Raw genomic sequence first — 27,004 nt, forward strand, 5'->3', positions numbered from 1 at the left:
GTCCCAGAGCAGCAGCACCCATGGGCATAGGGACTGGTCCTTGAATGTTTGGTCATCATAGAGTCACAGATTTGGATGGGAAGAGACCTCAGAGCTCATCCCATTTCTCCTCCTGCCATGGGCAGGGACACCTCCCACCAGCCCAGGTTGCTCCAAGCCCCGTCCAACCTGGCCTTGGACACTTCCAGGGATCCAGGGGCAGCCACAGCTGCTCTGGGCAGCCTGTGCCAGGGCCTCCACTCTCCCAGCAAAGAATTCCTTCCCAGTCTCCCATCTCTCCCTGCCCTCTGGCAGTGGGAAGCCATTCCCTGTGTCCTGTCCCTCCATACCTTGTCCCCAGTCCCTCTCCAGCTCTCCTGGAGCCCCTTTAGGCTCTGGAAGGGGCTCCAAGGTCTCCCTGGAGCCTTCCCTTCCCCAGCTGAGCCCCCCCAGCTCTCCCAGCCTGGCTCCAGAGCAGAGGGGCTCCAGCCCTGGCAGCATCTCCACGGCCTCCTCTGGACTCTCTGCAGCAGCTCCACGTCCTTGTGCTGCTGTTGGGAACCTCGTTAAGATCTGATGATTAGAGCTGCCTGTGCCCAAATTCAGGTGCAAACAAGACCCATGTGCTGAAATCAACAGTATGGATTTTATTTAACAATAAATATAAAGCAGAGAGATAGAAAGAAATAGAAAAGGGGGGAGAGAGAGAGGGAAAGAGAGAGAGAGTCCCACCCATAGATCCAGCCATGTCCCCTTGGTTCTTCTTCACCCTGGGCTTCTCGGTGGTGGGATGGAGGCCCCAGTTCATAGCTCTGTGCAGAAGGTGGGTCTGGCTGGATAATCCACAAAGCCCACCCTCGACTTTCTAATCTCACTGTTTATGCACTGTTTGTTAGCAAACAAAGGAATTAGTGTTCATTGGCTACAACTTACATAGTTCTCTTATTAATTAGTATTCTATCTTTTATTGGTTAAATGATTCTCTCTCTTTTCATGCTAATTACAATGAATGCTCAGTCTCTCTCTTCCTTTGGGTTGGTGGGTTTCTTGGGTTGGTGGTCCATGAGTTGCTGGTCATGATCTGCCCCTGCTGGATTTACCTTTTACTCAGCTGGAGCTGATTTCTGCACAATTGCTGAGCTGGTTTTAGTGGTTTCTTCCTTATCTTGGGGGTTCTGCCAAATGTCCTTGTGGCCATAAATTCTGTGTTCTTTGTATCCACTCTCAGCGACACATCCTTCTTCCCAAGCTTTGTTAACTTCCTTCTAGACCTGAGACCACTGAATTCACCTTCCCAGCACCCGGACCACAGAACTGTGCTCTTTAATTCCCAACAGACCCCCGAGCTGGAGGCAGCTCTGCAGGGGGGTCTCAGCTGAGGGGGCAGAGGGGCAGATCCCCCCTCCCCTGCTGCCCACACTGTGGGATCAGCCCGGGGCACGGGGGGTTTTTGGGACAGGTCAGATCGAGCCTCTCACTCACCAGCACCCTGAGTCCTTCTCCTCAGGGCTGCTCTCCGTCCGCTCATCCCCAGCCTGGACTGATCCTGGGGATTGCCCCTCCCTGGTGCAGCACCAGCACTTGGCCTTGTCCTTTGACAGCCCTGTGGCACCTGCTCACACCACCCCCTGCAGGTCCCCGAGCCACTGTCACCCCCGTCACACCCACCACTGCCCACCCCCTGTCCCCCCACCAACCCCAGGGGGTCCCCTGGGTCGTGCTCCAGCCCCCAACACCTTTGGGGCCGGCACAGGGACTGGGGGTCCCCAGGAGTCCCACCATTCCCCTGGCACAGGGACTGGGGGTCCCCAGGAGTCCCACCATTGCCCTGGCACAGGGACGGGGGGTCCCCAGGAGTCCCACCATTCCCCTGGCACAGGGACGGGGGGTCCCCAGGAGTCCCACCATTGCCCTGGCACAGGGACTGGGGGTCCCCAGGAGTCCCACCATTGCCCTGGCACAGGGATGGGGGGTCCCCAGGAGTCCCACCACTGCCCTGGTGCTGCCCGGCTGGAGGGGAAGCTGAGGCAGGAGCTGTGTGGGGCAGTTTCCTGACCCACAGCTCAGGGGGCAGAAATGGGGAGTCCCACTGGGCTGGGGCCTCTGCACCCCCACACCTCGGCCCAGGGCTGCACAAGCAAAGCCCCCAGTGCCCCGGGGAGCTGGGCTCGGCCCACAGCCCTCACACCCAGAACTGGGACTCCACTGCCCCAAGACCCCATCAGGACCTTGTCAGGACCTCGTCATGTCTGGGCTGGAACCCCACTGTTCACCCACACTCCACCGTCCCCTGGACCCCACCACCTGCTGAGACCTAAGTGCCCACTGGGACCCCACCATCTGCCAGGACCCCATCCACTGCCCACCAGGACCCCAGTTCCCACTGGAACTGCGCCATTGCCTGGATCCCACCACCCACTGGGACCCCACTGCCCTCCAGGACCCCAGTCACCTGGACCCCACCACCTGCCAGGGCTCCACCACCATCTGGATCCCACCACTGGTGCGGGGATCCTCCCACCCGCTGGGACCCCTTTGTCCTCTGGGACCCCACCACGAGCACTGGGACCCCACTATTTGTGCTGGGATCCTACCACTCATTAGGACCACAGTCACCAGGATCCAAGCACCAGTCTTGGAACCCCACCACTGCCTGAACCCCACCCCCCTTGGGAGCCCACCACCTGTACTAGTAGCCCCCTGCCCACTGGGACCACTCCTTCTGGGATCCTACCACCCCTTGGGACCCATCATCTGCTGGGATCACACCATCACCTGGCCTTCACCATCTGCACTAGGATCCCACTGCTCTCCAGGGCCATGGCAATAGTGCTGGGATCTCACCACCATTGGGATCCCACCATCACTGGGACCCCACTGCCCACCAGGACCCCAAAGCCACCACAATCCCAGCACCTGCCAGGGCCCCACCATCATCTGGATCCCACCAGCACTGCGGGGATCCCCCCCATCCCAGGGTCCCCCCACCCTGCCACTCACAGACCACACGACCACACGTAAGGGTTTTTTTTTTTTTCCTCTTTTTTTTTTCCTCCTCTTTTTTTTCCTCTTTTTTTTTTTGCACAAAACAGGACATTTATTCAAGTGTTCTCCAGCACAAGTACATTAGAAAGGAGCTTGTCTGTATTATACTCTTCTGGGCACCAAAGAAAAAGAAAAGGAGGATGGGATGGAAGCGGGACGGACAGACTTTCTACATCTGCTGCACGCATTGACCTTTATTAGTTCAGAACAGCTATGTCACGAGCAATACTCACACAGATACAACAGCGCCGGGCGCCCGCGGCACCTCCGGCCGTGAAATGCACAGTTCAGCGGCAATAAATAGAGAAGCGACCCTAAAAAAACAAACCAACAAAAAAACAGGGGCAACGAACCGAGAGAGAAGTAGAAAATAAACCGGGGGGGGGGGGTTGGTGGGTGGGGTTTTGGGCCTGGGGGGGGCGGGAGAAGGGGAGGGAGAGCAGCCGGGGCGGCCGCGGCGGCGCCGGGAATGTGGCGGCGGAGCCAAATCAAAGGGAGGAAGGAGGGTACCAGCTCTACGCGCGTATTCCTTGGGATGATGAGTACATGATTCCCACAAATAGTTAAGCGTCAGCTACTTCAATGTCTAGGCTAAAACACATGAAATCTCTCGTTTAGTTTTCAAGTACAAAGTTAAAATGCCTTTTTCTTTTTTGTTTTTTTTTTTTAATAATAATATATAAGAGTAAAATAATAGTGCTCTTTGAAACTCCACTACGAGAAACAAAACAGTCATTGTCCAGACAGCAGACTTAATTTAACAATATATATTTTTAATAAAATGTTTTAGCACCGTGTTTGTCCCCACTCCCTCGGCGGATCTTAAGGAATTTAGGCCTTTCTGTGTTGTTTTGAGTTTTCATCTAGGGCTGTGCAACAGAATTTGTCTGGTTGTTTTTAAAAAAAGACGTGAGTCGGGTACATTAAAAACTGAACGCCTTTTGCCCCAGGCATCCCCACGGTCCCCACCGGGTCCCCACCGCCGCTGGCACCCGTTCCCGGGGGAACCCGCTTCCCGCCGGCACCGGCACCGGCGCCGGCCTGCCTGGGATGTGCCAACGCCGCGCCGGGCCGGCCCCTCGCCGCGGCACCCGCTGGGACCCAGCACCCCCCCAAAGGTGCAGCAGGGCCGAGAGGGTCCCAGGAAGCGCCGCAGGGCCGGGCCGGGGGGTCCGCCGGGACCCCCAAACCTGGCACGTGGCCACGCAGAACCCACCGACGGCACCACAGGACGGTGCAGCACCAGCACCCAGAGCTGCAGGGCCACAAAGGACCAGCACCCAGAGCTGTGGGTCACACAGGACCAGCACCCAGTGCCACAGGGCCGTGCAGGACCTGCCAACAATGTTGCAGGGCCGTGCAGGACCACCATCCAGCACCTCAAGGCCATGCAGGATCGGCACCCAGCACCTCAAGGCCGTGCAGGATCAGCACCCAGTGCCACAGGGCCGTGCAGGATCAGCACCCAGTGCCACAGGGCCGTGCAGGACCCGCAAACGATGCTGCGGGGCCGTGCAGGACCTGCAAACAGCACTGCAGGGCCGTGCAGCACTTGCACCTGGGGCTGTGGGGCCGGGCAGGACCCACAGCCAGTGCCACGGAGCCGTGCAGGACCTGCAAGCAGTGCTGCAGGGCCAAGCGAGACCCACGTGGTGCTGCAGGGCCGTGCAGAACCCGCAGTGCCCACGGCAGCCCCGCAAACAGGGCTGTGGGGCCGTGCGAGGCTCACACCGCACCGGGCAGGACCTGTGCCCCGTGCAGTGGGCCTGTGCCACCCGGCCCCGGCACTGCAGGATCCGGCCCCGGGAGCGAGCCTGAGCCCAGAGCCCGGCTCAGAGCCCGGGGCCGTCCCATCCCGCCGCCTTCACCCCCTGGCAAAGCTGGGCCCTGCGGTGCCCCGACCGCGGCCCCCGCGCCGGCTCAGCTCCCCGCACCCGCCGCACCCACAGAGGGGCCCCCGGGCCCCCGGTAGCACCAGGCGGGGTGGGGAGGTGGGGGGGCCCCAGGGCCGCCCCCCGCCTGCCTCGCCGCCGTCGGTCCCAGCACCTCTGAGCACCCCGGGCCGCGGGCACGGCTCGCTGCCATAGCCAGCACCCGGCAGCGAGCGCCGCGGCCCCGCACCTTTCACAGTTAGAGAAGAGACGGCGACGGGCCGAGACCCCCCGGGAGCCTCCCCATGCCGTAGCACCAGTCCCTGCCCCACCGGGTCCAGCCGCCCTGCCGGCACCGCGGCCGCACCGGGCCGGACCCCACGGCACCACAGCTGCCAGACCAGTAGCACCATCCACCGCACTGCACTGCCAGCACCTGCCCGCGCCCTGCCCGCTCGCACCACGGCTCCTGCCACCGCGGCTCCCGGCACCGCCACGGCCAACGGGCACCCGTCACCCCCCGGCGGGGCACGGGGCCGCCCCACGGGGGCACCGGGGGGACGCGCTCGCTCCGAACCGCGCGTGGGCAGAGGAGCGGCGCCCCGGCGCCCGCGGTGACACCGCCGGGCCCCGTCCCGGCTCGCCGGGGCATCGCCCTCCTGCCGCCAGCCCGGCCCCGCGGATGTAGCACCAGGGTCCGGGGCCCGCAGCCATCCCTGTGCCATGCCAGAAGCGCCCCGGCCGCGCTCCAGCACCGGCACCGCTCTGTCCCCCCTGCCCTGCCGGCGTCCCCGCCGCCGCCCGCGGCGAGAGCCCGTTGGCAGCACCCGTGCCCCGCGCCGCCCCGGCGGGCAGCCCCCGCGGGAAGGGGCAGGGCCGGGGGCAGGACCCCCCGCTGCCACCGGGGGACACCCGGCACCGGCTCCGCCGGACGCCACGTACGCTGAAGAGCACCAGTACGCTGTGGGAGCGTGGGGCGGCGGCGCCGGCGGGGCAGGGGGGCACCGCCGAGGCGCTTCCGTTTGGGACAGAAAAAGGTTATTGCATGACTCGGGATGGAGACGCTTCCGCCCGGCCGCCCCGGCCCTGCCGCTCGCTCGGAAAGGCCCGGCACGTAAGGCAACGTGGAAGCTGATGTCTCGACTCACCCCGCTGTGTAAAGCACCATTATGAAGTCAGGTTGTACAGTAGTAACAGTACCTTTTATATATATATATATCTATATCTCATATCTATCATATATATATAAACTGTAAACAAGAGGTAACAGCGGCTTCTAAGATCTGCTCTCTTCAAGGTTTCCATGTGGTAGGCACCCAAAATACTGTAGAAAAGGTGTGTGTGTGGTGTGTGTGTTCCCGGCCTCCCTGCCAGGCGGGTTGGCTCCATGTCACCGGAGAGCGGTGCTGGTGGAACAGAGCGAGGCGCAGCCGCCGGGCGCTGGAGCCGCCGGGCGCTGGAGCCGCCGGGCGCTGGAGCCGCCGGGCGGGCGCTGCCAGGGCCGGGCCGGCGGGCGCTGGGCGCGGACGGAGCGGGTCTCGGAGCAGAGCGGGTCTCCTTCGCCTCCGCCTCCCTCCCGGCTGGGCTTTCCCGCTGCCGTTTCCCCTCCTCCGAGAGCGGCGCTGGCGACGGCGGTCTCGTCTCGCCCGCTGCTCCGAGAAGCGGAAACCAAACCGACAGGAAAACCCAGCCAGAAAAGAGCGGAAAATTAAAAGGTTACCCAAAAAAAACGGTTTTGGTTTTTTGTTTCTTTTCTTTTTCTTCTTCTTCTTTTTTTCCTTTTTTTTTTTTCCGTTTCGTTTTTGTTTCCTTTTGACTTTTTTTTTTTTTTTGTTGTTTCTTTGCTTTTTTGTGGTTTTTGTTTGTTTTTCAATAGGCTAAAGCTGACCCTTGGAAATTCAGGAGAGGACACCGACCCCTTTCGCTCGGGGAGACGTGTGCTGGGTTCCCGTCGGGCTGCGAAATCCCGTCTCTCTTCTGGGTGCTGACTCTTCTCTCATTCCGTGTGTTCACTTCTCTTGGCGTGGATGGGTTTGTTTCCGACTCGCTCCGTGTCACCAGTTCCTGCCCGTCTCTAAACGCAGGCAAAGTATTCCTTCAGGGGCGCGAAGAGGTGGCGGATCACCGGCACGCTCCAGGACCTGCCGAGCAGTCTCTGCCGGGCCAGGCGGCTCATGTTGGACACGTCCGTGTAGTGCACCGGGAAGCCAAAGACCCTGCGGGACACGGGAGGGGACAGGAAGGGTCAGGGCTGCGGGTGGGACACGGCGCTGCAGCCCCAGAGCCCCCCGGAGCCCCCGGTACCTCTCCATCTCTGTGCACCACAGGATGTCCTCCTTCTCGTTCATGAACACGGGGAAGTGCTGGTCCTTGCCCTGCTTGATGGAGTTGGAGCGAGTGGTGATGGTTCGCACTTTGCTGAACTGCAAGAGGCACGGGCTGGTCACGGTGGGGGTGGGATGAAGCCCTCTGGCACGCTGGAGCCCCCCCAACACCGGGTGCCCACAGGCACAGGCTCATCACACTGAGAGGTGGGACAGAGCCCCCGACCCACTGACTGGGCGCTCACAAGCAGGCAACTCCCACCACCCTACAGTGCCACCACTGTGTCCCTCCTCCACCCCCAGGGATCCCCCTGCACCCCCAGGAGCCTGGGACCACCAGGGACCACACCCTGTCCCCTTGGTCCCCCTGCCCCCACCCCCCCATTGCCCACCCCCAGCTGACCTTTGCTATCCTGCCGTGCTCCAGGCACTCCTGCAGCTCCAGCTTATCGTTGACGGTGGAGGCGAGCGGCCTGAGAGGGGAGAGATGGTGGGCAGAGGGTGGCAGTGTCCCCAGACTGTCCCCCCGTGGGTGCAGGGCAGGTCTCCAGATGGGGTTTGTGGGGGGCACAGGGTGGCCACGGCTGTTTTGGGGGGGCTGTGACAGGCAATGGCAAGAAGCAGCTGATTCCCATGGGGGCTGGTCTGTGGCCACCAGCCGTGGGCCACCACAGCCACCATCTAGGAGGGACACCAAGGGCAGCTTAGTGCCAGCCCTCCAGTATGAGGGAGAAGGGACACAACCAGTCCCCTCCAAGGGGGCACCACGCTGGATTTTTGGGGTGTGCCATCCCTTCTTTGTGAGACTCTTGCTCTCCCAGCACTGACCAGCGTCAAGGGACCCCCAGGGCCATGTCAGGGGTGGGGGAAGACCCAGAGGTGCAGCCTGCCCACCCTCCCGGAGCTGGGCCGAGGGCTCAGCTTTGGGGGGCTCTCACCAACCTGTTCATCCCGGGCAGGTTCCCCCAGAAGTACCGTGCCCGGTGCGCTGCAGACACTTCTTTGGCATCAATCATGACGGGGTTGGACTGCAGGAGGGGGAGCGGGAGGTCAGTGGGGCTCAGCAGCCCCTCGTGGTGAGGGCAGGACCCCGGGGGGCCCAGGGGCTGGATGGGGGTGACCCCAGGCACGTACTGACCTCCAGGAAGCGCGAGATGTCCCTCTTGTCGCTCACCCCCATGGCCACCACGTTCTCGAAGAGCCAGAAGAAGGGCCGGTCGTCGCCCTCCTTGGGCCGGGCTTCGTGGAGCAGGCGGTAGAACTCGAAGAAGAGGCGCCCAGTGCCCTCTGAGAGGAGAGAGGAGGGGGCCAGGGTCAGGGTGGGGGGCCCGTGTCAGCCCTAGGGGGCCGGCAGTGGGGTCGAGCCCCAGCCCCGTGGACACATTCCTACCATAGAGCCCCTTCCTGGCTGGGTTGACGATGGAGAGGTCGTTGCAGGGGCTCCCCCCGATCACCAGGTCGAAGGGGCCCCACTCCTGTATCTGCAAGAGGGAGAGGAGACCCCCGGTGAGCCGGGCACTGCCATGGCCTGGGGGACACAGGGGTGGTGGTGGCCAAGCTCCCGGTGGGATCAGAGAATCACGGAATGTCCTGAGCGGGAAGGGACTCACAAGGATCATCAGTCCAAGTCCTGGCCCTGCACAGACATGCCATCAATCCCACCCTGTCCCTCAGAGCATTGTCCCTGAGCTTTGGTGCTGTGCCCACTGACCTGGGGAGCCTTTTCAGTGCCCAGACACCCTCTGGGGGAAGAGCCTTTTCCTGAGATCCAACCTGACCCTGCCCTGGCACAGCTCCAGCCGTTCCCCTCAAGTCCTGCCACTGGTCACTGAGAGCAGAGGTCGGTGCTGCCCCTCAGGAGGGAGCTGCAGGTCCCTGAGGTCTGTCCTCAGCGTCCTGAGGATGAGGGACCAGCCTCATGTGGAGACAGGGGCGTCTGGGGGTCCCGGGGGTCAGGACAGGACGTACGTGTTTCTGGGTGACGTTGCGGACGTCCCCGACGTACATGATCTTGCCCTGGTGCCTCACCATGCCCACGGTGATGGAGTCCTCGCACACCTCGGAGGCGATATACCTGTCCACCTGGATGCCCAGGTCCTTCAGCACCAGCAGCCCTGTGGGAGCAGCAGGGGGTGGGTGACAGGGATGGACGACGGGCCCCACCCGTCCCACCATCCCTGGGCCATCCCCCTTCCCTGGATCCCCACTAGTGTGGACCCCCCGGGGCACAGCAGACAGGAGGGGCTGCCCACGGGGATACCCACCCGGAGTGTCCCACAGACATGTCCACCTCCCCTGCCCCCAGGCTGGCTGGCTGTGGGGTGCAGGCAGGCTGCTCCCCCGTCCCCCAATCCCAAACACACCCCAGGAGTGTGCCAGGGACCCCCCACCCACCTGTGGCGATGCCGTCGAAGAGCGAGAGCACCCGGATGGGCTTCCTCTTCTCGGCCGGCACGGGCGGGTACACCTTCGGTGGGTCCTGAGAGCCACAGGGGGGTCAGGGGGCTGGGGGGCGGCAGGGAGGGGGCTGGGGGAAGGGAGGGGGTCACTCACAAACTCCTGGTCGTGGTTGTTGGCGAAGAACATCTGGAGGCGCGAGGGCCAGTCCTCCCGCCGCCGCAGCAGCCCGTACACGCCCTTGTGGCCGCACATGTAGCAGTTCCAGGGGTCCTCCTTGATGGCCGCCTGCGCCGCCCCCGGGCCCACCAGCAGGTCCACGCACTCCACGCAGAAGCACCTGGCACGGGGGGAGCCGGGGTCAGTGGTGGGGCTCGTGCCAGGGCGGTGGCACCACCACGATCTACCCAGCTCCGTGCCAGGACTGGCATCCATCACCGAAACCCCACTGCAGGGCTGGGGCATCACCAGCACTTCCCAGCTCCGTGCTGGGACTGCCAGAGCTTCTCCCAGCCCTACAGCAGGGCCAGGGCACCACCAAACCTTCCCCAGCCTCATGCCAGGACCGGGGCACCAACAGAACCTCCCCAGCCCCAAACCAGGACTCGCATCACCCAATTCCCATGGCTGGACTGGCATCACCAAAACCCCACACAGGGCTGAGGCACCACCAAAACCTCCCCAGTCTCAAACCAGGACTGGCATCACCCAATTCCCATGGCTGGACTGGCACCACCAAAACCTCCCCAGTCCCACACCTGGTCTGGCATCACCCAAAACCCCACAGCAGGACCACCAAAACTGAAACCTCCCCATCTCTATGCCAAGACTGCGACATCACCAAAATCTGCCAGTCCCACACCAGGACTGGTATCACCAAATTCCATGCCAGGACTGGGGCATCACCAAAACTTCCCTCAACCCCACAAACCAGGACCAGGGCACCACCAACACCTCCTCAGCCCCATGCCAGGACTGGGGCATCATCAGAACTTCTCAGCTCTGTGCTGGTACTGGGGCATGGCCAAAACTCCCCTCTAGTCCCACGCTGGGACCAAGGCATCACCGAAACCTCCCAGCCCCACACCTGCACTGGCAGCACCAAAACCCTATGGCAAAACCTTGGCATCATTGAAACCTCTCCAGCCCCACGCTGGGACTGCAGCATCACCCAAACACCCCAGTCCCAAACCAGCACTGGCATCACCAAAAGACCATGGCAGGCCTGTGGCACCACCAAAACCTCCCCACGCTCATACTGGGACACCACAAAGCATCCCAGCCTCAAACCAGGACTGGTATCCCTGAATTTCCACACCAGGCCTGTGGCACCACCAAAACCTCTCCACGCTCACACCAAGACTGTGGCATCACTGAAACTCCCCAGTCCCTTACTGAGACTGGGACATCACCAAAACACCCCAGGACTGACACCACCAAAACCTCCCCAGCCTCGTGCCTGACACAACTGGGGCACCAGTGAGAGCTCTCCAGCTCCACACCAGGACCGTGGCACCCCTGAACCCTCCCCGGCTCCACACCAGGACCGTGGCACCCCTGAGCCCTCCCCGGCTCCACACCAGGACCGTGGCACCCCTGAGCCCTCCCCGGCTCCACACCAGGACTGGTGTGGCACCAGTTGTCACCCCCAAACCCCCCAGCCCCCGCACCTGCAGCAGTTGTTGTTCCCACACATGAGGACCTCGCGGCCGCCGCAGCAGATGGTGCAGTAGGACTGGTACCCGTCGTCGTCGTACTGGTACGCGCACTCCAGGAAGCAGTTCTGGGGACAGCCGGGGTGTCACCACAGCCCTGGGGGCTCCAGGGACCCCACGGACCCCGGGCCGGGGCTGGGCACCTCACGAGACCCCCGGGCAGGGGTGGGGGGCCTGGCACCGGGCCGTACCTTGCAGTTTTGGCACATCCCCCCGATGAACAGAGGGTGCTCCAGGGTCACGTTGAGGCTCCCGCAGGAGATGCAGATGTCTGAGGGGGGCAGGAGGAGTGATGTCACCCCCAGCACCCCACACTGGGACAGCCCGGTGTGGGGGACATCCTGATCCCGACCCCCCGTCACCCCCTGTACGTGCTACCCCATGTCAGGGTCACGCTGGAGCTGGGAACAAACCCTGGGGACAGTAGGAATGGCTCCCACTGTCCTCCCCTTCCCCATCCTGCACCCCAACAGCCCCAGCCCCAGGCAGCGTCCTGGGGTCCCTGCCACCACCCAGGGCGGGCCACCACACTGTCACAGCTGCTGTCCCTGCTGCCAGCCAGGCCGAGGGGTGGGACAAGTTCACACTCAACCCCTTGGACCCCCCTTCTCCGAGCCCCCTCTGCTCTGCTCTGCTCTGGGGTGCCCAGGCAGGGAGACACCCTCAGCCCAACCCACCCCGGGGTCAGGAGGTGCCCCAGCCCCACACTCACCTTCGATGTTCCTGCACTTCTGCCGGACCTCGTACACCAACCGCTCTGGGGGGAGAGGGGGGTCAGGGGGTGAAGGGAAGGGACCCCCAGGAGCAGCTCCCAGCCCCCCAGCCCCCCCCTCCCACTGAACACGGCCAAGCCAAGCCCCGCAGAGGGGGGTGGGCCCCGGAGCACCCCCAGCCCGGTACCTCGTGTGCGCTCGTCGATGATCTCCTTCACCTTGGGCTTCTCCTGGGTTGTGCTTTTGCGGGGTTTTTTGGCGGGCGGGGGCGGGGCGTAGGCGGCGGCCTCGGGCTCGACCCACATCTCCGTGTAAACTTCTTTGTAGGGGTTCCGCTCCTCTGCGGGGCCGGGGGGGCCATCAGGGGGGTCCCCTCAGCAGGGTCCCACCAGTAGGGCCCCGGCCCCACAGCCCTTCCTCTGCCCAGGCCCAGCCCATCCTGGGGATGTATCCCCCAGAAGCCCTGGGCAGGTCCTCACCCCACAGCCCCCCCTCACCTTCGGGGGGCTCCAGCCCCTTGGGGCCCGAGGGCTGGAAGCCGCCCAGGGCCCACTCGATCATCTGCTTGTTCTGGATCTCCACCACCTTGGACGTGTCCGTCTCGTCGTTCTCGGGGCACGCAGGGAAGATCTTCCCGGCCCGGCTGCTGGCCACCTGCCCGGGGGTCCACGTGTCACCCACTCACAGCCCCTCCCAGCTCCTCCTGCACTGCCCAGCCAGGGACCCCCAGCTCCCCCGGTGTCCCCCCCCCAGCAGTGCCAGGGGCCAGTGCCCCCCGCAGTGTCCCCTCACCCTGGCAGTGCCAGGGGCCATTGCCCCCCGCAGTGTCCCCTCATCCTGGCAGTGCCAGGGGCCATTGCCCCCCGCAGTGTCCCCTCACCCTGGCAGTGCCAGGGGCCAGTGCCCCCCGCAGTGTCCCCTCACCCTGGCAGTGCCAGGGGCCAGTGCCCCCCGCGGTGTCCCCCCCGCTGTCCCCGCTCACCTGCAGCACCTCGTAGATGGCCTTGCGGTACATGGGCTGTTTGTTGTAGGTGGCCTGGTGGAAGGCGCTGGCGAAGGAGCTCAGGGGGAGCAGCTTCTCCACACACACCTGGGGACAGGACGCGGCCGTGGGGACACGCGGGGACACGCGGGGAGGGGACCGCGCCGCCCCCCGGCTCCCCGGGGGCCACTTACCACCGAGAACTTGCCGTCCCCGAACCACATGACCCAGCGGGTGCCCTCGGCCGCGCGGCTCCGGCCCGTCATCCACCAGGACACGATGCGCCCGGGCCACCAGGAGAACCCGCGCAGCTTCCCCCACACCAGCTCCCCGATGCCGAACCCGCGCCCGTCCTGGGGGACACGCGGGGCTCAGGGGGGGCACACGGGGGTCTGCGCCCCGCTGCCCCCCCGCCCTGCCCGGCCCTGCCCTCACCTCGTACTCGGGCTCGTCGTCGGCGGATTTGGAGGTGTTCTTGTCGCCCGCGTCGGCCACCGCGGGCTCGGGGGTGGTGGCCACGCTGGGCGAGGCGGGGTCGGTGGGCTGCTGGGGGGCGGGCGGGGGGCTCGCCTCCTCCTCCTTCTGCGCCTCGGCCCGCGCCGGCTCCTCCACCACGTTCATCACGGCGATCACCTTCGCCTTCTTCTCCGCCTGCGGGGGGGGCAGGTCAGGCCATCGCCCCCGGGACCCCCGGGACCCGGGCGGGGGTCTGGCCATCGCCCCCCGTAGCCCGGCACACGGGGGGTGCCCTGGGGCTGCCCAGATCCCCCCCAGTCCTTCACACGGGCCTGGCACCCCCCGGAGGGACCCCCCGGCCACAGCCGCCATCGCCCCCGCCGGGCTTGGGGGCCTCGGGGGTTCCCCCGCCCAAGCCCCTGCTGACCCCCAGTCCCGTCCCAGAGGGGTCGTGACCCCCCCGCCCCCAGAGCAGTCCCCGCACCCTCTGCTTGCCCCGGACACGGCCCCCCGCGATCCATCCCAGGACCCCCGGTACTCTTCCCGGGACCCCCCGGGCCCATCTGGCCCATGTCACCCTCTCGGGATCCCCCATCGGACCCCCCGGCCCCGGTCACGTACCCGCGGAGACCGGGGGAGAGCCGGGGCGGAACGCGCGGAGCCGGAACGCGCGGGCCCGGCCGGGCCGGTGCGGGTCAGCCCGGCGGCCCTTTGTCTGGGCTCCGGGTCACGTGGTGCGTCCCGGCCCGGCTGGTTGGCTGACGGGGGGGGGCGCGCGCCGGGGGCACGGACCGGACCGGACCCGAGAGGAGCCGAACGGGCCCGAAAGGACCCGAACGGTACCGAAGGAACCCGAACAAGAACGAAGGGACCCGAGCGGCAGCGAAAGGGCCCGAACGGTCCCCGGGCCGACCCGAAGGGCCCCGAGCGGAGCCGAAGGGCCCCGAGCGGAGCCGAAGGGCCCCGAGCGGCTCAGCCCGGTGCCGGTGTCCCGGTGTCCCCCCGGCCCGCTGCCGCTCGCCCCTGCCCCGCTGTCCCCCGGTCCCGGCCCGTCCCTCCCGGCACTCACGGGCCCGCGGCCGCGCTCCGGTCCGAGCTGGGCTGCGCCTCCCGCCGCGGGGCCGCTCCCGCCGCCTTTTGTGCCGGGGCCGCGGCCCCCCGGCCTTTGTGCGGAGCGCCGGCACGGGGCGGGGGCGGCGGCGCCCCGGGGGCCTCGCCCCGCACGGCGGGAGCCGCCCCCGCCCCCCGCACCAGTGTCCCCAGTGCCGCCAGTTTGGGGACTGGGGGGGGGGTGCGCTGGCACCGGCCCCGCTGCACCAGTTCGGACCAGTACGGGCACCGGGCTGAGCGCACATCGCCCAGTTCGGACCAGTACGGGCACCGGGCTGAGCGCACATCGCCCAGTTCGGACCAGTACGGGCACCGGGCTGAGCGCACATTGCCCAGTTCGGACCAGTACGGACAAGGGGCCGGGGCTGCACTGCCCAGTTCAGCCCAGTGCAAACACTGGTCCGGGGTCACACGGCCCAGTTCATCAGCCCAGTGTGGACACTGGTCTGGGGCTGCACCGCCCAGTTCAGCCCAGCACAGACACCGGCCTGGGACTGGCACCGGCACCGCTGCCCCAGTTCAGCCCAGTATGGATGGGACACACCTGGGACCCTGCACCCCAGGACAGGCCCTGCCACCCTCCCACCAGCCTGGGGGACACCCGAGGGTCCCCACTGTCCCCGGGGGTCCCTGAGGGCCCCCACTGTCCCTGGACGTCCCAGAGCATGGTGGCTCCAGGACCCCTTTGTGTGCAGAGAGGGACAAAGGGGCCGATGGTGTCACCACGGAGGGGCCCTGCCCTGCCTGGGGATCCCCGGGCCACTGCCTTGCCCAGGGACCCCGAGGGACCCCAAGCACATCTGCACCCCAGTGCCACCTCTGGGTGTCCCCCGGGGGACAGGGCTGACTCTGTGACCCCCCCCCAGGTGACAGCAGAGACACCCCATTACATCCAGCCTCCCTTGGCTGTGCCAGAGCAGCAAAAGCTGCTTTGGGGACCTGGGATGTTTGGGGACAGGAGTGGCCCTGGGCCAGAGGACACAAGTGCAAACTGGCACTGTCACTGCCAGGGCAGGGGCCCAGCAGGGCCTCATGCCCCCCCTCTCCCTGCTCTGCCCTGGAGGGGAGATAGGAAATGTCCCATTGCCGGTCGTTAAGGGACATTGGCCCCACGTCACCATTGGACAACTATCCCAACTGATCCCTGCCCTGGGGTCACGGGCAGCTCGGCCTGCCCCGTCCTCATCCTCACCCCCATCCTCATCTCCATCTCCATCCCCAACCCCATCTCCTGCCCCGCCCCCATCCTTATCTCCATCTTCATTCCATCCTGATTCCCACCCCCATCCCCACCTTCATTCCATCCTGATTTCCACCCCCATCTCCATCTCCTGTCCCATCCCCATCTCTGTTCCCATCCTCATCTTCATCCCATCCCCATATCCTTCTTCATCTTCACCCCAACACTACCCCCATTCCCCATCCCCGTGGCTGGCACAGGGTGGGGGGTCCCAGCTGAGGGGGTCCCAGCACAGACAGCTGAGGGCCAGCACCAGACCCTGGATGTGTCTGTCCCCAGCACCAGACCCTGGATGTCCCTCTCTCCTGCATGTCCCTGTCCCCAGTGCCAGGCCCTGCCCATCACCATCCCCGCGGTGCTGGTGAGCCACAGCCATGGCCCTCAGAGGCTGCAGGGATGAGGAAGAGGAGGGAAGGCAGGAAAGGGCTGGGCTGTCCCACCACAGCAGGGCCGGTGACCCGAGCTGAGACCCCCCCAGACAGCGGGAGGGGTGTCCCCAAACCAGGGCACGGGTGGTGGGTGGCACACTGGGCCCAGCCCCGGCACTGGGGATGAGGGGGGGCCTTGCCTGGCCACTGGGCCACCAAAAACACAGCCCAAAGGTGACCAACGACAGGTTTGGGATCCCCCACGTTTTGGGGACCCCTACAGCTTGGGGACCTTCACCCAGAAGAATCTGCCAGTGCCCAAGGGCTCCAGCGTGGTGAGATGAGGCAGGGCTGGCACCAGGCACTGGGGGGCTGTTCCTGGGGACCCCTTCCAGGAAGAGGGAAGGGGTCATGCCCTGTGCCCTGTGGGCACAGCTGTCCCTTGTGCCCCATGGGGACATTGTGGCTGTGTCAGCCATTCCCTGTGTGCCTTGGGAACATCGTGGCCATATCAGCGGTACCTCGTGTCCCATGGGGACACTGTGGCTGTGCCAGCTGTGCCCTGTGCCCCACGGGATGGCCTGGCCACAGCAGCCACGTCCAGTGGGATGCCCTGACTGTGCCAGTCTCTCCTGTCCCTGTGTGGTGCCAGTGACACTGGCACGAGGGGATACATTGCTAGGGAGACTCATCTGGCAGAGGGGGACAACACTGAGGACGGGGTGAGGGGGCACAGTGGGGACCCCGGGGCGCCCACAGAGCCCCTGCCCTGGAACCCCCCGAGCAGCCACCGCAGCCACCCCAGCCTGTGCCGGGCTCCTGCTGCCGGGTCCGGCTGCATCACACGCTGGTTCCCGGGAAACCGGCAGGAACGGGCGGCACAGCCCGCGGGAGGAGGACGGGCTCTGCTGCCCACGGCTGTGAGGGGGGCCCCGGGGGCACACGGGGAAAGAACGGAGGGGTCCTGCCATGGCCGTGGCACCAAAGCCGGGTGCCGGCTGGGCAGTGGCAGCGCCAGGAGCAGGGAGCACCCGCCCCACCAGCCCCACGGCCTGGCAAAGCCGAGGTGCCCTGAGTGCCCACACGAGCCCCCCGCGTGTGCCAACCACCCCTCACACGCCCGGTCACCCCCGGCCCGGTGCTCTGTGCCATCACCGCTGCCCTGATTTGCCGGGGGAGCCCTGGAGCCCAGCGGCCACCCCAGGGTTGGGGTGCTGGGACCACGCGGTGCCCACCCAGACCACGTGCTGCCCACCCCGCGCCGGTGCCGGCCCTCACCTCCCGCTTCCAGCGTGCCAGCCACTCGTCCCGCTTCCTCTTGCTGATGTAGTAGGGATCCCCGGCCTGGAAGGTGTGTCGCTGCATCGGCCGCTGCCGCAGGCTCGACTCCCAGCCCAGGCCCCCCCGGAGCCGCCCACGAGAGCCCTGTGCCAGAGAGAGCAGGGTCAGGGCACTGGGGGGGCAGCGTGCTGGGAGCCGCAGGAATGGTGTGGGGGACAGAGCAGGGTCAGGGCACTGGGGGGGCAGCGTGCTGGGAGCCGCAGGCTGGGCTGGGGAATGGTGTGGGGGACAGAGCGGGGCGGCACGGGGGGCTGGAGGGGGACACCCACTTCTGCGGGAGGGAGATGGGCAGGAGGGGCACCACCTGCCTGGGCACACACGTGCACGTGGACACACGCTCTGGCCCATGTGTGCACCAGCACCTGGATGCCCAGAGATTGGATACTGGGGAGAGATTCTTCCCTGTGAGGGTGGGGAGGCCCTGGCACAGGCTGCCCAGAGAAGCTGTGGCTGCCCCTGGATCCCTGGAAGTGTCCAAGGCCAGGCTGGACGGGGCTTGGAGCAACCTGGGCTGGTGGGAGGTGTCCCTGCCCATGGCAGGGGGTGGAAGGGGATGGGATTTAAGGTCCCTTCCAGCCCAAACCAGTTTGGGATTCAATGCCCTGGATGGCACAGCACCAGACACCTTGCCATGGCCAGCTGCACCTTGGTGGGCACTGTCGACACTGTCCAGGCATGGATCCACCCCAGAGCAGATCCAACACACTGTGTGGGCACCTGGGGGAGGAGAGGGGTTAGCCTGGGCAGGTACCATCCCACACAGGGCTGGGTGGAGGGGCATCACTGGCCTGGCACATCCCGGTGCCACCTGGTCCCCAGCACAGCAGCAGGTGCTGCCCAGTGCCCAGCTGTGCTGGGGCACAGGAACCTGAGACCCCCATCCCGTGGGGACCCTGTCCCTGATGCTACCAGTGCCGAGGGAGTGAGGAGAGACGGTGCCCATGAGCACAGGGAGCACTGTGCTGGCTGGTGGGCTGTGGGGCCGTGCCCCTCTCCTGGGGTGGGCTGTGGGGCTGTGCCCCTCTCCTGGGGTGGGCTGTGGGGCCGTGCCCCTCTCCTGGGGTGGGCTGTGGGGCCGTGCTCCTCTCCTGGGTGCAGCCCAGCCCCAGGCCATACTTGCCTCCATTTTCAGGGTGTCGAAGTTGTTTTCCTCCTTCTCGTCCTTGCCTGCACACAGAACAGAGAGCGGCCGTGAGCAGGGGCTGGGACCACGTGGGGAGATGGGCCCACCCGGGACCCCCCAGCCCATCCAGGGGCCGCCCTGTGCCGGGGACGGGCCCCCCCGGCCGACACACTGGGCTGGGCTGTGCTCCCGGGCGGATCTGTGCCGGCACGGAGCCGCCGGTCCTGCCCCGGCCGGGGTCTGGGGGTCCGGGGCAGTGACCCCCCCGGGCGGGCAGGGGAAGCGGCCCCGCTGCTTCCTGTGCTCTCGGCACATCCGCGCCGCAGGTTCTGCCGAGGCGCTGCCAGGAAAGCGGCTAAAAATAACCGCGGGCGTTGGGGGGTGTGAACAGCCCGCACCCCCGGGGCCGTGGGGGCGGCGGGGGCAGCGTGAGGGGTGCAGGGGGGCTCCCACCCGCTCCCAGCGCCCCTCGGTGCTTCGTCCTGGCTGCTGGGCACCGACTGCCCCGGCACTGACCCCCGGGTGTCCCCCAGCACTATGGGACACCGGGACAGTGCCCCACAGCCGGCACACGGGGATGCAGCAGGACACTGGGGGACAGTGAGGGACAGCAAAGGACACTGCGGGACCCTGGGGGACACTGCAGGACACTGAGGGACAGTAAGGGACACTGCGGGACCCTGGGGGACACTGCAGGACACTGAGGGACAGTAAGGGACACTGCGAGACCCTGGGGGACACTGCAGGACACTGGGGGACAGTAAGGGACAGCAAAGGACACTGGGGGACTGTGGGGGACACTGCGGGACATTGCAGGATACTGGGGGATGGCAGAGGACACTGCAGGATACTGCAGGACAATCAGGAACACTGCGGGGTACTGAGGGGCAGTAGGGGACACTGAAGAACACGGGGGGACATCAAGGAACACTGAGGGACACTGAGGGACACTGGGGGACAGGGGGAGACACTGGAGAACAGGAGCCTTTCCGTCTCCATGCTGGGGGCTGGACTGTGTGTGTGCCCCAGGGGTGCCTGGGCATCCCGTGCTTCCATGGCGATCTCAGGTGGGGAAACTGAGGCACGGGAGAGGGGACGTGGCCTCTTCCAAGACGCTGGTCCCCTCCGTCACTGGGACTGGTCAAACTGGGGGCACTGACCAACGTGGGGACTGCCCGCGCCTGCGGCTTGTGCTGAGCACAGGATGCTCAGGGAGCCCTGTCCGGCCGGGAGGAGCAGGGGAGGGTCTGGCAGGGGCCGAGCCCGGCGCTGTGACCTCGGCACAGGCACGGCTGGAGCGCTGGAAATGGCTCCTGGGGGAGGGAGCGAGAGCCGGGTGGCGTCACGGCCCCCCCAGGCCCTCCTGGCGACCACCGGGAACCGCTTGGACACCACCCCCGCCCCTCACACCGGTGTGCGGCTCCGCCCGGCACCGGGGTGGCCCCACAGCCACGGCCCACCCTGCTCCCCCCGATCCCGGCTCCGGCTGCGGCGCTCCCGCGGCTGCGCCTCGTGACTGCGGCAGCATCTGCAGCGCAGCTCATCCATCCCTGCCTGCCTCAGCCATCCCAGCCTCTCCCAGCTCCATCCCTGCCTGCCTCAGCCATCCCAGCCTCTCCCCTCTCCATCTCAGCCTCTCCCAGCTCCATCCCAGCTGTTCCTCGCCCCCATTCCTGGCTCAGCCTGGCGGGCAGTTGGTCTCTGCTGATCTGGCTTGGGAAGCCCCCAAGCACCAGAGCTGGGAACCCTGAGGAGAGTGTCCCAGGTCCAGAAGGACCCTCTGGGCTCCAGCCCATGCCGTGGCCTCTGGTCCTGTCCCTGGGCACCCCTGGGAGCGCCTGGCTCACCTCCAGGCACCTCCCTGCAGGTGCCACAGCCACGGATCCCCCGAGCCCGCTCTGCTCCCGGCTGAGCAGCCCCGGCTCCGCAGCCTTTCCCCAGCACAGGCACTCCCGCCCCACAGCCCCACGGGGCCCTCGCTGGGCTCTCCCCAGCCCAGCCCTGTCCCTCGTGTCCCGGGGAGCCACAGCTGGGCCCCACGCTCCGGGGTGGCCTCACCCCACGGGCACCACTTGGGTACCTCGCGATGCAGCCCAGGAACCCCCGGGACCCCCAGGCCCTCCTGTGCAGAGCTGCCCCCCAGCCGGGCGCTGGGGATGACCCTCAGTGCGACGTCGATCCCTCCATCCCCTCTGCTTCCCGGCACCACAGCTGGCACCTCCTTGGCACCGCAGTCTCGTCACAGGGAATGTGCCCCCCGTGCCCCCGGCACGTGCAGGGCTGCCATGCAGGGTGGGCACACGCACCAGGGTGGTCTCACATGCAGGCAGGGACCCACGGACACCACACCGGGGTGGTTTCACACGTGGGCAGGGACGCCCCGGCACCACAGGGCACGAGGAGCAACATCCCCGTTCCTGCCGTCGGAAAGGGCGACGGAGGGTGACGGGATGAACACGCGGGTGCAGCCCCCGCTCAGACCTGCTGTCCCCACCCCAAATCCCGCGTGGCACTGGGGGCTCAGCCCTCGCTCCTCCTCCTGTGGCCTCCTCCCAGCCCGGAGCGGGGCCGGGGGAGCCCCCAACGCCGAGCTCTTACTTTTCTCTGTGGCCTCCAGGAGTTTCCTCCTCCCGCGTTTCTTCTGGGGGTCGGAAGGGGCCAGCTCACCCTCATCGGCCGGGGCGTCCAGGCCCTCCTTGGGGGTGCAGCGGCCGTTCTCCAGCGCCCGGCCGGTCTCTCCGTCGGGAATGCTCTCCGTGTCGTCCTCCTCGGGCCGGCCGCCCTTGGGGCTCGCGCCGCCCTCCTCCGCGTCCCCCTCCACGTCCCCGTTGGGCAGCGGCTCGGCGGGACTGGCCTCCGGGCAGGCCGGGGGGCACTTGGGGACGGCCGCTGTGTCTTTGGGGGTGTCACTGCTTTCCACCTGCCGAGAAGGGGGGGAAGGAACTCTGGTGGGTGCTGGCAGAGGGGGCATGACCCCAGTCACATCCCACCCGTGCCCCAAGAGCCACCACCGGACCCCACGGCAGGAGCTCCCGCATCACCTCGGTGAGACCGGCCCCGTGCGGACCCTGTCCCTGTCCCCCTTGCCTGACTCCGCTTCCACACCACAGATGTCACAGCATGAAGGCAATCTCTGGGACCGTAGCCCACAGACCCCCCAGACACAGCTCCATAATGCAGCGACAACCTGGGGACATCACGCCAAAAAGTCCAAGTCCCACCTCCTGCATCCCAGAAGTGACAGCTGCCACTGCCTGCCGGGGGGCCGGGGCTGCCACGGCACCCTCGGGACCAGGACACTGTCACAGCACCCTTGGGGCCAGGACACATGGCCAAGGAACCATCAGTGCCAGGACACAGGGGTGTGACATGCTGAGAATCAGAGATATTGCCACGGCACCTTTGGAACCAGGATGCAATGCCATGACATCCTCATGACCAGGACACATGGATGTGACACCCTCATGACCAGGACACACTGCTGTGTCATCCTGGGGACCAGGACGCACCATTATGGCACCCTCAGGACCAGGGCAAAATGCCACGGCAATGACAGGACCAGGACACTCCACCATGGCACTCTGAGGATCAGGACACACGGACATGACACCCTCATGGACCAGGACACACTGTCATGACACCCTCAGGACCAGGACACACTTCCATGGCCTGCTCAGGACCAGGACATGTTACAGCAATACCCTCAGAGCAGGACACAATGACACAGCATCCTCAGGACATGGACAGAGGGACAAGACACCCACAGCACCAGGATGGAAGCAGGTGCCACCAGGAGGACCTGGATACACCATCATGGCAACTTCAGGATGGGGACACACTGTCACGACACCCCAAGGACCAGGACCCACTGCCACGACACCCTCAGGAAACAGCAGACACATCCACAGCATCCTCAGGACCAAGACACAAGGATGGGACACCAGGGGGACCTGGCTGCACTGCCATGACACTTTGTGACCAGAACATAACACCCCGACACCCTCAGGGCCAGGCCAGAACACCACTTGTGTGTGACAGCGGGTACGTCACGGGCAGTGCCACCACCACGGGACAGTGCAGCCGTCCCTGGCTGGCTGGCACAGGGACAGAGCAGGGACAGAGCAGGGACAGAGCCTGACCATGAGCCCTGGGGGTGGCTGTGCCATCGCTCACGTGTTCCAGCCCTGGCACGTGCCACAGAACAGACCGAGCCGACGGGAGTGTGGGAGACAGCGGAGTCGAGCGCGGGACAAGGGCCCGGGGCTGGGGATGGCATCGTGGGACCCTGCCATGCTGCCAGCCCGTGGAGTCGCACAGCACAGCACTGCTCGGCTTGGCATGGCACAGAACAGCACAGCACTGCTCGGCTTGGCATGGCACAGAACAGCACAGCACTGCTCGGCTCAGCACAGCACAGCACTGCTCGGCTCGGCAGTGGGAGCAGGAGTCAGAGCGAGAGGCACAGCCCAGCTCAGTGGTTTCCGTGGCCAAGGAGAGTGAAAGTGCTGCTGTGGCTCTGCAGAGCTGCCGCCGGCACAGCCCTGGCAGGGTAGGCATGGCCACTCGCCAGCCCCTCCAGTCCCGCTGCCACCCCACTCAGTGCCCTCACAGGGGGTGCAGACCCCCCCATGCCAGGACACCCCATCCCTGGGGCCTGGCTCTCGCTATCCCAGCACCATGGAGCCGCTCAGGCACCGTCCCCCCTGGAGACCCCACACACTGCCAGGGGCATGGGGTGCCCACCCTGGTGTCACCCCCAACACCAGCACTGAGCACCCCATGCACAGATACTCACAGGCACTGCTGCTCCCTCCTGGTGCCACCAGTGCTGTCCCGCAGCACAGGAGGGTGCCAGGGTGGCACAGGTGGTGCCAGGGTGGCACAGCGGTGGGCTGGCCACAGGGACCCTCCTGCTTGTGCCCAGCGAACTGTGGGTTCCAGGATGCCCCGTTTGGTGGCCGGGTACCAGGGAGGGAACGCCGCGCTGTCGGGGGGCTCGGTGTGCACTGGGGGGCTCGCGGTGCTGCCCCCGGGGAGGGGGCCAGGGAGGGGATGCTGAGGCCGAGGTACAAGCTCGGGGGGGGGATGGCAGGTGGCAGAGGGGTGTCTTTGCTCCCCAGAGTTCCCCAGATTTGTGCCACAGGGCACAGGACCCCCTTCCCCGTGTGCCCGAGGGCCGTGTGCCGCTTACCATGGCGCGTCCCCCCGGTGCCGCGCGGACCCCCGGCCCTGCCGCCCGCGCAGGCGCCTCCAACACGGCCGCTTCCTGCCCGGCCCGGCGCTGGCACTGTCACTTCCTCCGCAGCCGGGAGGGAGGGGACGAGAAGGGGCTGGCGAGGGGGTGTTGGGGGCCAGGGGGTGTTGGGGACCGGGGGGACCCTCACAGGGTGTCCAGAAGCACCGGCGGCGGTCTCTCCCCGTCCTGGCTGCATCAGGCCCAGTCCCCAGGGAGGGCACAGTGCCCAGGGAGGGCCCAGTCCCCAGGGAGGGCACAGTCCCCAGGGAGGGCCCAGTCCCCAGGGAGGGCACAGTGCCCAGGGAGGGCCCAGTCCCCAGGGAGGGCACAGTCCCCAGGGAGGGCACAGTGCCGCAGGCAGACACCGGTGCCATTGGGAGGGTGGAGGTGTCATGCCACGCCATGGTGTGGGCACGCCTGGACACGAGCGAGGGCACACACGGGGTTACAGAGACCTTGGTGTGCCCGGCCCAGGGACACGGCGGCTCTGTGAGGGCCGGACACCACACGGTGAGGGCACGGCTGCCGGGACACCGCGGGGAGGCCTGGGAGCAGCCAGGCAGCTGGAACCAGGGACAAGATGGATGCCAGGGAGCAAAGTCCCCGCTGGTCCCACGGTGAGCGGGAGGGGACCTGCCTCCCACCGCGTCCCCCAGCCCGGCACTCCAGCACAGCCAGCCCGCCCTCAGGGGTCCCTGGCTGCCCTCTCCCCAGGGCAGCTTGTGGGGGGTCCCAGCCGCCCCCGGCCCCACTCCCACCTCCGCCTGGGGCTGTATCCTGGACACGGCTCCCAGAACAATCGCAGCGGCTGTGGGGCTTCCCGGGAGGAAATGGGAAGGCCAATGATGTGCTGTGGATTGGGCGGTGCAGGGACTGGTGGAGGCCCGGCTGTGGGGTTTGGGGGGCCTGTAAGGGTTCAGGGTGGTTGTGGGGGCTCAGGGCAGCTGTGGGGAGCTCAGGCTGGCTGTGAGGTTCAGGGAGGCTGCGGAGGGGCTCAGCCCAGCAGGAGTTGGCAGGATGGATCCCAGGGGCTCAGCCCAGCAAGGGTTGGCAGGATGGATCCCAGGGGCTCAGCCCAGCAGGGGTTGGCAGGATGGGTCCCAGGGGGTCAGCCCAGCAGGGGTTGGCAGGATGGGTCCCGGGGGCTCAGCCAGTGTGGGCGCTGGTGCCTGAGCAGCTCCCCTCAGTTCTGCAAGGCTCTGGCAGTGGCACTGGGACTGACTGTCACCACTGGCCATGCAGTGCCACCAGACAATGCCAGGAAGCCATGCCAGCATGGGGACACGTGGGACATTAACTCTGGGATGGGACAGGCACAGTGGCCCATTACACGATGTCCTGCCAGGACAGAGACACACAGCCCACACAGCACCACAGCTGGTACACCCTGGATGGTCCCCATGCCATGCCATGCCATGCCATGCCATGCCACCCATCCAACACCTGCCTCCTCACACTTCCAGCCCCTCCACAGCCATCCTGGCCAAACCTGGTGCCCCAGCTTCCCTACCTGGGTTGAACCTGGGTTGAACCCGGCTCACTGGGCCCTCCGTGCCACCGGCATGTCCCGGTGCTGCTGCTCAGACACTGGGCCAGGGAGGTGCAGGGGAAGGGGAGACCAGGACCCACCCCATGGCCTGCTCCCTCCCTGGCTCTGGCGCCCATCCCCATCCCTGAGGAGGGCCGGCGGCGGGAGCCTTCCTGCCCACCCACCCACCCGCTTCCTCCGGCCGCAGGCCCTGGGAACAAGCGCTGCCTTTCTCCTGCTCCCTCCCCTCCACTGGGCCCCTGCCAAGGAGGCTGCTCCACCAGGAGCCCGCCAGGCTGAATGGCCCCGTGCCCACCCCACTGCCCCAGGGGTGACACTGGGGAGACACTCCCTGCTGAGGAATGACTGGGGACAGCCCTCAGGGACCCTTGTGCCCATCCCAGCCCGGAGCACAGTGGCAGCTCCAGACCAGCAGGGCTGTGCCCGCTCTGCCAGGGGAAGGTGCTGGCAGAGCCACTGCCACCCATGGCACAACCCGCAGAAGGTGCCAGCCCCAGCTGGGAGCGGGGACACTGGTCTTGGAGCCATGGCTTGGCACTGCACAGCATGACACAGGTCAGCATGGTATGGCTCAGCATGGCACAGCACGCCCCAGGACAGCGTGGTACAGCCTGGCACAGCTCAGGACAGCGTGGCTCAGCGTGGCACGGCACGGCTCACTGACACCATGGCCACCCTGTCCCTACAGGGCTGCCCCCAGCCAGCCCCCTGCCTGTTCCCCCTCCAGCCCCCTGTGCCCAAGCCAGGCACACATCCCTGCCCAGGTGTGAGGAGGGTGCTCAGCCCCTCCTGCCACGATCTGCCCACTGGGTCCCTCTGAGGGGGTGCTGTGGACCCCCAGCCAGTCCCCACGGAGCCAGCCCGGTGCCCACCCCACATGCCAGCTCCCCTCGCCCCACTCTGGCTCCCCTGGCACGGCAAGCTCTCTGCAGGGAGGGTATTTTTAGCAGCTCACACCCGGCCGGGGCTTCCCTGGGCTCCTGGCAGTGTCCGGGCCTGGCCATGCCAGCTCCACTCACTTGGCACCGGGAGCCGCCGGCCGATGTGCCGGCACCGGCACGGGGCAGGTGTGTGTGAGCACACAGGGACGGGCACCCAGCAGCCAGCTCTGGGCACCCTGGCACTGCCACCCCCCCCACCGTGCCGGGGGGCTCCTGGGGCCGCCAGCTCTGCCGGCCAGAGCCCTCCTGGCTCCCAGGCTCCGGCTGTTCCTGACCACGTTCCCCACTTGTTCCCATGCCAGCATTGTTCTTCCACGGCAGCGGCTCCCCCCGCCCCAGCGTCTACCTCCCGCCCCAGCAGGAGCCCAGCCTGTCCTCCAGCCCCAGAGCACCCCCATCCATCCCAGGTGAGGCTGTCCCACCTTCCCTGGCCCCCCAGGGATCATCGGGCAGGCATCATAGACCTGGAACTGTCCCAGCACAGGATTAACCCTTTCCACAGCCAGAAACTTTTATAAAAAGGATTTGCAACCTTCCAGGAGTGAAAGCGCCTCAGCTCAGTTTGTCCCCCAGGCCCTGCTCATCTCCCCATCCCACTCATCACCCTGGACCCG

The 27,004-nt window shown here is 66.3% G+C and overlaps 1 protein-coding gene across 2 annotated transcripts in view; it reads right to left on the reverse strand.

Annotated features, from left to right (window-relative positions):
- Nucleotides 1–6,690: 6,690 nt before the first annotated feature.
- DNMT3A (DNA methyltransferase 3 alpha) overlaps nucleotides 6,691–27,004 on the reverse strand; it is a 29,016-nt gene continuing 8,702 nt past the window's right edge. The window contains exons 4-23 of one of the 2 annotated variants that reach the window (XM_027749468.2): nucleotides 21,332–21,584; nucleotides 18,662–18,708; nucleotides 17,479–17,625; nucleotides 13,462–13,677; nucleotides 13,221–13,379; nucleotides 13,027–13,134; nucleotides 12,542–12,698; nucleotides 12,232–12,384; nucleotides 12,044–12,088; nucleotides 11,523–11,602; nucleotides 11,287–11,399; nucleotides 9,773–9,956; nucleotides 9,614–9,698; nucleotides 9,188–9,333; nucleotides 8,610–8,700; nucleotides 8,358–8,506; nucleotides 8,162–8,247; nucleotides 7,623–7,692; nucleotides 7,200–7,318; nucleotides 6,691–7,111 (exon numbers count right to left, since the gene is read on the reverse strand). In XM_027749468.2, the coding sequence (XP_027605269.1) occupies nucleotides 6,970–7,111; nucleotides 7,200–7,318; nucleotides 7,623–7,692; nucleotides 8,162–8,247; nucleotides 8,358–8,506; nucleotides 8,610–8,700; nucleotides 9,188–9,333; nucleotides 9,614–9,698; nucleotides 9,773–9,956; nucleotides 11,287–11,399; nucleotides 11,523–11,602; nucleotides 12,044–12,088; nucleotides 12,232–12,384; nucleotides 12,542–12,698; nucleotides 13,027–13,134; nucleotides 13,221–13,379; nucleotides 13,462–13,677; nucleotides 17,479–17,625; nucleotides 18,662–18,708; nucleotides 21,332–21,584 (2,550 nt within the window). In that variant the 3' untranslated portion in view covers nucleotides 6,691–6,969. Of the gene's footprint in view, nucleotides 7,112–7,199; nucleotides 7,319–7,622; nucleotides 7,693–8,161; nucleotides 8,248–8,357; nucleotides 8,507–8,609; nucleotides 8,701–9,187; nucleotides 9,334–9,613; nucleotides 9,699–9,772; nucleotides 9,957–11,286; nucleotides 11,400–11,522; nucleotides 11,603–12,043; nucleotides 12,089–12,231; nucleotides 12,385–12,541; nucleotides 12,699–13,026; nucleotides 13,135–13,220; nucleotides 13,380–13,461; nucleotides 13,678–17,478; nucleotides 17,626–18,661; nucleotides 18,709–21,262; nucleotides 21,585–27,004 lie in introns of both variants that reach the window. The other variant, XM_027749467.2, reaches the window with a different exon arrangement.

Source organism: Pipra filicauda, unplaced genomic scaffold, assembly GCF_003945595.2.
Source record: "Pipra filicauda isolate LSUMZ 115617 unplaced genomic scaffold, ASM394559v2 scaffold614_size217257_pilon, whole genome shotgun sequence".
NCBI lineage: Eukaryota > Metazoa > Chordata > Aves > Passeriformes > Pipridae > Pipra > Pipra filicauda.